The sequence below is a fragment of the Oculina patagonica genome, chromosome 2, assembly GCF_052425735.1.
Source record: "Oculina patagonica isolate OP01 chromosome 2, crgOcupat, whole genome shotgun sequence".
NCBI classification, from domain to species: Eukaryota; Metazoa; Cnidaria; class Anthozoa; order Scleractinia; family Oculinidae; genus Oculina; species Oculina patagonica.
This window is the reverse complement of record NC_135759.1, coordinates 6,044,127-6,052,726: the sequence shown is the minus strand read 5'-3', so window position 1 is coordinate 6,052,726 and position 8,600 is coordinate 6,044,127. Positions and strand designations below refer to the sequence as shown.

Below are 8,600 nucleotides of genomic sequence, written 5' to 3'. Positions count from 1 at the left end.
AAGTGTTTTGTCGAATATTTATAAAAAGCTGCAGGATAAAAATAATGTGTATCTACAAACATAGCGTGAGCCATAGATTCTCATGTGAATAATATTCGGATTAAAATTCTTACGAAGGCTTGCGCAAACGACGGAGTTCTCATAGATTAACTCTCGTGTATGCATTAATAGAAAAAATACCAAGATTAACTAACCGTTCGCTTTGTTTAGTAGTGTTTTAGTTTCGAAGCAATATTATTTTGTGTTTAAGACAATCTTTGGCAGAAGCTTGAGGTCGAGGGTGGAGAAAGGACGGATTTTGACAGGGGTGGGGGAGAGGGAGTGGGCGGAGAATGGCATGGGTCAGTACCAAATACGCCACATTAGGGTGAGGGGGGGGGGGGGGTCTGATTATCCCTATTTTTGGCCTAAACATGTACATCCCGTGTGCCGTTAAATTTCCCCAAAATATCCCGTATTCCTATAATTTTTTACCTAAATATCCCGTATCCCGATAACCCCCAATAGGGCCTCAGCAAACTAAGAAAATAATACATTTTTTTGGTGCAAAATTTAGCAATTACTGTTAATCACATACCGTATACATGTATGCAATAGAAAGCAAATTATTATCGACTCTCATCACAATTGTCACCATTCTTTATTTGTTTGATGGCGAAAAGTGAGTAATGCCAAAATATATATTCTTCTTTCGGTGGATTAATTTCGGCAAGTTTAAATTTATAACGATGTGCGAAAGTAACGAAAGAAAACACTCGAAAATGAAAGACATCAGGGTACATGAAACATTGGTCTTGGCTTCAAAATCATGTTCAATTGCCTCATTATGAATTCAATGCGCTGATTTCATTTGAATAAAGAACTCTTTATAAACGAAATGCCATGCATGAATATAAATAACACTGTCCGACAAAATACTCTGAAAGGGTTACCGTAAATGATCCAACAAACGCCTGGGCGTCTATTAAATTTTAAGGGTCCTAGGAGGGGCGTTAAATAGATATGAGGCGTTTATTAGAGATAGGCGTTTATTTCACTTTAACTGTAACAACGTCAACGAAACAAAAAAGACGCGTTATAGAGTTTGCGAGTAGGAAACTAATCTATTATGCGCTAATGCAAAGCCTGGATGTCGTTCATAGTTCTATATCGATGTCTTCATCGTCATCGCGGTCAACGATGCCAACATCGTTGAGCTCTTTGATGCCCGAGTCAAGCAAGAAACTAAATAAATTGCGTGATTTTACTTTATGGAGCGTTTCCTTGGTTTTTGAGGCCATTGTTGGAGGGGGCGTCTATTAGACACGGGGCGTTTATTTGAGGGGGGCGTCTAATGCAAACTTAAAACCTGAGAGGGGTAAGGGGGCGTTTATTAGATACGAGGCGTTTATTTGAGAGTGGGTGTTTATTAGATCGTTTACGGTATTTGACAAAACTTACTTACGATTGTGCTTTTTACATCAATTTTGTCATGTTATCAAATGTTTGTTGGGCCATCCCAATAAAATGTTTCGTTTCCCATCGCCCGAGCGACCCCTTTTTTTCAAAAAGTAAAAAAAAAAAAATGCAGATTCACTAGTCAAAGAAGCAAGTACTTTAATTTACAAGCACACGATATTGTTTTATCAACAACAATTGACATTATGTGATGTCCTTGCCTATAATTTTGATTAAAGAAAGAATAACGGAAATAACGAACGAAATAGCCACCTTTTCACATTCGTAACCCGAGGCTTTTTTCCATCTTTTTTTTTTTTTTTTTTTTTGCCCGACCGACCGACCCACCGTCACAAGAGACGAGGCGATGGGAAACGAAACATTTTATTGGGATGGCCTTGGGTATTATGAAAGTAAAATGCATGGCTTCGGCTTTCTTTTTTCTTGATGCAGATTGATACGAATGTGAAACAATTAACACGATTTTCATGCTTGAAAATATGAAAGATGAATCCTGCTTTTGGAACTGAAAAGTGTAATGAAATCTTACATAGGCAACGGCCGGCTGCATCGGACCAGAAATGTCTACTGTTCTTAAAAAATAAAATTTCTTAGGATTGTCAACAAACGTTTGTCTATTTTGTATTGATTGAATCTGATCTATTTATTTATTTATTTTTTCGCCAATCCCTTGCTTTGAAAACAGCAAAGGAAGAGTTCCCGACAGTGTTCCCTAGGGGTCATGAATGGTCCGTCAAAATTTTGCAGTGCTCGCAAAATTAGGCGTCTGGTCAGAATGCTCGAAAAATTTTAGTGGGTGCTCGTTTGCTCGTGGTCGCATATTTTAGTGGAGGTAGCTTTTTGAAAAGTGCTCAATGCTCGCAAGGCTAACATTTGTCAATGCTCGTGCTCGCAAAGAAAAACGCTGTACTCGCAAAGACAATTCGATACCCCTTTCAACTTTTTTTTTGCGTTGTCGGCAGCTGGGAGACTAAGTACCAGTCTGGACTCGCTCGCATGGCCTGCTGGGTATTGAACTTCAGACTGACGTGGCGAGCGCCTTGCACACAAAGAAACATGGCGGTCTTGGCTTGTTTAGCTGTGATTCTAGTATCTTTCCGGCTAGATTTAGCCCATGGCCTTTACTTCCACATGGGAGAAACAGAAAAGAAGTGTTTTATTGAAGAAATTCCAGACGAAACGATGGTGATCGGTGAGTTTAGTGATCAATATTATAAAACACTGCTTCGTAAAATGGTTATTGGAGATAGAGATGTTTAATATTTTAGCTTATCGTTTTAGAATTATTTTCAAGTTTTTGTACTTTTTTTTATTACTAAAATGATAAGGTGGTTGAATAGCAGGTTATTTTAGAGGTAGCTTGACCATATATAAAGAACAATTGAATTTCTTGCATGTATCATTCAAAAATTATATGGAGAAAGCATGCTTTCCCTTCATGGACATAAGTCTTAGACTTATTTTAAGCCTGAGCATTACGAAAAGGGATGTAAAAAACGTTATTTTGATGTTATGGTTCCAGATAATCTGTTTGAAGCTAGCATACATTCGGTTTATTTTCAAGCTACACATTACACTAATTCACATAAGGCAAATTTGTATTGGTACTTGGATCTGTATACTTGATCTTCACCATGAGGGTTAGATGAAATCATGAACATAATCCTAGCAGTTGGTTTGCTAGCAAATTTACTTATTGAGCAAATTTATCTTAGTTCTTACTGCTGCTTGAAATGCTCTTTGTTTGGTGGTCATGCCATTAACTTTCCAACTCCCCCCCCCCCCACCTCCCCTTGTGGTAAACAACTGCAGTCACAGAGCCTGTTGTATATTTTTTTTACAAATGGAGACAAAATTTTGAACCCCTCAGATGCAAACTACCTCGAACAGCAAAAAACTAGGGTGTCAAAATCTGTCCTTCCATAAAGGGGGTTAATTTTAGAAATGCCCCATTGTTAGTTTGAAGTGAAAAGCCTTGTGCTTAATAGCCTGTAAATGATGAGAGATGGCTATATTTGCTGGCTATGTACTTTATTTTAGTCATTGTGTTTTAAAGTGTAGTGTATGGTATAATCAACGTGTCTCTAAGGACCCCATCTCTGCTCTTGTAATAGAGCCAAACTGTTACATTTGTTTTGTGCTATTGGATTTTACTTTTACAAATATTTCAAGTTTGCAAGATGTCCTTTGCAGTTGCTGTTATTTTTAGTCATTGTGTTTTAAAGTGTAGTGTATGGTATAATCAACGTGTCTCTAAGGACCCCATCTCTGCTCTTGTAATAGAGCCAAACTGTTACATTTGTTTTGTGCTATTGGATTTTACTTTTACAAATATTTCAAGTTTGCAAGATGTCCTTTGCAGTTGCTGTTATTTTTAGCAGCCACTCAGCCATGTTTTATTGGAAATCTGCAAATCTGATTGGTTCTTCCACTGTTTTTAATTCAGTTATAGAATATAATCGCAGGCACATTGCTCTTAAAAGGGAAAATTATTCTTGAGATTTGATTTAATAAAAATACAGGAAATTGTAGGTTTTGGACAGTAATCATTTAGGGTATCTACTAAACCAGTTAGACTTCTTGCCCTTGTTATTTAATTTGGCTGTGTCCCATTTACTATATATACACACTGTATTCGCTCATAGGAAACTTTCTCTAGGAGTCTAATTGTGTGGTCTCTCTCAAAAGGTAAATACAAGACGCAGCTTTATGATGAGAACATCAGAGATTTTCTCCCATCCAGCCCTGGTATTGGCATGCACGTTGAAGTGAAAGATCCCAACATGAAAGTTATTTTATCTAAATATTATGCATCTGAAGGACGATTCACTTTTACATCACATTCACCTGGTGAACATCTTATATGTCTTCACTCTAACTCCACTCGTTGGTCATTGTGGGCTGGAGGCAAACTGGTGGGTAAATTAAACTTTACTTTCCATGGGCTTTGTCACAGATTTTAACAGATTTTTCAACAGCCAAAATTTATATTAATTTTGTGTTGTAGGAAACCTAAAAACAATGGTCCACTTTTATTAACAATTGCAATATTAGAGCACTGAAACTGTTCTTCCTTTAGATGTTCAAAAATAATGCTTTCATGGGTTAAGTTGCCTTCCACTAATTTCAGAGCGGTGTTTTGATCATAAATCTAAATCCCCGTGATGTACTGTGAAATGTGAAATGACTTTGTTGAGTGATCTGGTGTCCATGCTAGCAGTATCAGTTTTTATAATCCCCTTCTTTGTTTGTGGTCTCTTGGTGTATTTTTCTAGGGAGGTGAGGCAGTTAATAAATCCTATCAGTTAGTTTTGACCTGTTGTTGTTGACAAATTCTCTTAAAAGAGAGTAAATCTTTACCTTAGAACCAAACTGGGAAATATGCCACAGGAAAACATTTCTTGTTGTCCTTTCAACCTGTATGATTGTGTGATAACCATTTCTTTCTGCTGGTAATTACATGTAGGGTTGGCTGCTTAAAATTACATCCAGAGTTTTTTGGCTAGGATAAAAGAGAATTAACCATAAAGTTAAAGGAGAAGGATTGTGTACATGTGTCACAAATTTGGTTACTTGTCTTTTCTAAGTGCGAGTTTCATCATCATCTTCCATAGCGTATTCATTTGGATATTCAAGTTGGCGAGCATGCTAACGATTACCAAGAGATTGCTGCAAAAGACAAACTAACAGAGCTCCAGCTTCGTATCCGTCAGTTGTTAGACCAAGTGGAACAGATCAGTAAAGAGCAAAATTATCAAAGGGTAAGTAAAAGAGATCACATCAGATAGTGACGATCACAGCCGCACTACAGGTATATATAGGAATATGTTTGTCTATACGTACATGTACTGTACATGTATGCACATGGCAAATCTTACTGTGTGAGCAAGGGAAGGGAAAGTTGTAAATGAGTCACTAAAATGCACAAAAAATATTATACATTACATGTATGTATTTTAGTTAAAGGCACAACAACATGCTATATCACATTGCATAATAAACTGTTTAAAATTGAGGGAAATGTTAAAAAAAGAATGAAAAAGAAGAATAAATTCTACAGTTTGTCCAGCAATCACCTAAAAAGAGACATTTTTCATTACGAAAAGGTGCATCCAGTTAAATCAAATTTGTCATCTAAATTTGACATAAATATGTGCATTCAGACAGTTGTTTTCATATACATTGTATAGGGCAGTGCTTCTTTAAAAGTACATGTTTGTGTTACCGAGTCTATAATTTGTAAGTTAGTTCCCTTATTATTGTAGATTTTTTTTCCACAGAAATTCCCTTGCTCTGACCATTTCAGTTATCATATCTTCCTTTACTACATGTACCTTGAATAAACAGACATTGTTTCTTACTGTGCTCAATTCACCTAGTGAAAAGAACATTGGAGATTGAACACAAAAAAATTCCCCACTGACAAAGCACTGCAGAGATCTGAGTTATGCACATGTACACGTATAGTTGCAACACATACAAAAATTTACACTGAGTGACAACTAACCAATCACCTCGCAGAATTCAGGGCAAATTCCAGTTGTTTCACTTACAGTAGTTAACTTATATGTCAGGGGCCTTAACTTAGGGGCCTTGTTTATGCCCGGAAGAAAACAATGTTTAATGTGAATTGTTGTGTTCCACACTAAATCATTCTGTTTTCTTCTGTTTCAGTTCCGTGAGGAGCGATTTAGAGCAACCAGTGAAAGTACCAACCAACGCGTATTGTGGTGGGCACTTGCACAAACACTGATACTATTGTGCACAGGATTCTGGCAGATGCGTCACCTTAAGGGATTCTTTGAAGCAAAGAAACTAGTTTAAACAAATTTGCTGTAGTTGTTTTACTTGATTTGGCAGAAAGACAGGATGCAGTTGGCTTTCTGACAATTTTTTCTGCATGGACAGTATTCCTGTGGTTTGCGGAGTGTACAGAGAAAGCCTTCTGGACAACATTTTACTAACAGACTCTATACTAAATGGTTTACTTTTCATGTATGCTATAAAGCAATGTTTTTAGGCTAACAAATTCATGTATCTGGATTTTTCAGTACTTGTCAAACCAATTGAACCAAAGATAAACCTTTCTTACTTTTTTCGCACAAAATAATAAGTTGTTACTGAGAATTTCATTAGGCACTGTTATAAGCTGATGCCCTCTCATCTCTTATTCAAGTGTAAAACTAATTTAGTGTTGATGTGGTGTTTTTGCTGTAAGATAATATTTCTGCAGCAGAATTGTATTACGGAGGTTTTGCACAATCGAGTTCTCACTGTCTGAGTTCACACCAACCTTTTTCGAGTTTCCAACCACCAATCGCTAACGTATTTACACTTAGCTAACACTTAAAAAAATAATGAGAAATTTTCTAGGTTACATTATTGATTACATTATTGGTTGTTCTTTTGAGCAAATGCTGTAAGTGTACTCTGAAAGGTGGGTGGGAACTGGGATGGTGCAAACTCTCTTTTTATATATTAAAACAAATATATTTCTGCTAGCAGAATTATTGAGGTGTAAAGCTGGCATCCAAACAGGGGGGAGTCATTGTAGGGACACTGTAATGTGTATGGTTGTGGGAGCTTGACCCTCAACCAGCACACACGAGGCAACAATCGAAATTTGAAAACCATGTTACTTTAAATTGAACCAGTTTTAGAAGGGTTAAACTTTTCCTCTGCAACAAGATTTTATGAGAATGATGAAGGATTACTTTGTGCAAAAGAACTTCACGGTTGTGTGGTGACATGTCTCCTTGTGTATTATGACCTGAACGCCTTTTTAAGTAATAAATGGATAAACTTGTATAGTGCAAATTTTAAATCTCTATTATTATTTACTTCTCAAAATGGCTGTAACATTTACTGCAAAAGCATTTTTCCAAGGGTCGATTTAAACAATACAACTTTGTTGCATGCAACTTTTGTAGCCTATGCTGCAAGCTTGCCTTTTGCAAAAATGCATATTGTGTTATGCTACAATTGTCAAATGGTGAAAATTCTGCAACATTTTTCGTGTTGTACCCAGCAATTGCAATAGGTTTGATTTGCACAAAAAGAAAAAGATCTGTCATAGACTTATCATTAGCTAGTGGTATACGATAAAGTTGCACTGCCTAAATCAGCCCTGATAACTTCCTTACGATATGTACTATAATTACCCCGAAGCTTGTGGAATTGCACACTCCTTGAAATCAGTGCAAATTGTGGTTGTTGTTGCTGCTGCTGCTGTTGTCACTGTTTTACCTTTTCAATCATCAATTTAATACTGTCATAGAGCAGTTTTCAATTGAGTATCGAAAAGCAATTCTGGCCAATCACAAAGTTCACAGCAAAAGCCAGTGAGCCAATCAAAACTTTAGGCAAATACATGTTGCAAGCACAAAGGGCAGGATGACGTACGTGACCGATTCATGATTGGTTTTGGTTTTAGTTCTGATTGGCTAAGAAAGTGGTGCAAGATTTTTTAACCAATCACTAACATAGGAATGCAAAACCAAAGCAAATGCAAATTACTTTTGACACTCGAGTGAAAATCGCGGTAAGTGATTTCAAACTAGACCTTCCAGTATCTGCCACTGGTTATCGGGTATATGTTTTTTTTTTTCTCTTACTGCTGATTCCCATATGCTTTTGGTTGGTGACTTTTGTTTGATTTTCAAAGGCAGTCATTAGAAAATTACCCTTGAAAACAGACATACTGTAATACTGGTCTTGTTATTAAAGTTTGTTCTGTATGACATGGTTTTAACCATTCTGCCAATACTTCTGTTTTGCTTTCAAATACCTTGAAACTTCTTACAGTTTCTGCAATAAGAGCACCTCTTTATTACAGACAGTTGAATTCGTCTTGGAGAGACCAAATTTTATATGAGCACTGTCTATGTAATACAGACAGTCTTGTGTTACATATTTTACTAGTTCCCAAAATGAATGTAAATTCTACTTCCATAGTACAGATTTCTTGTAATTATTGACACCAATTTGTATGTTATGCCACAATTTTTACAAAAACTCTGTAAAAGCTCCTGAAACTATTTGTATTTTGACTGTTGGGCATCAGTATAATTAAAATTAAAGGCAACTGTTATTCCTTGCTGGCTCTAGAAGGTCACATATTTCTTCAAGGAAGATTGACTGGT

The 8,600-nt window shown here is 36.5% G+C and overlaps 1 protein-coding gene across 1 annotated transcript; it reads left to right on the top strand.

The window, feature by feature from the left end:
- Positions 1-2,475: 2,475 nt before the first annotated feature.
- LOC144642832 (transmembrane emp24 domain-containing protein 4-like) lies at positions 2,476-8,198 on the top strand. The gene is made up of 4 exons (XM_078501922.1): positions 2,476-2,650; positions 4,147-4,373; positions 5,073-5,219; positions 6,133-8,198. Exons 1-4 carry the CDS (start codon positions 2,515-2,517, stop codon positions 6,280-6,282), a joined length of 660 nt encoding a protein of 219 aa, XP_078358048.1. The 5' UTR covers positions 2,476-2,514; the 3' UTR covers positions 6,283-8,198.
- The last annotated feature ends 402 nt before the right edge of the window (positions 8,199-8,600 follow it).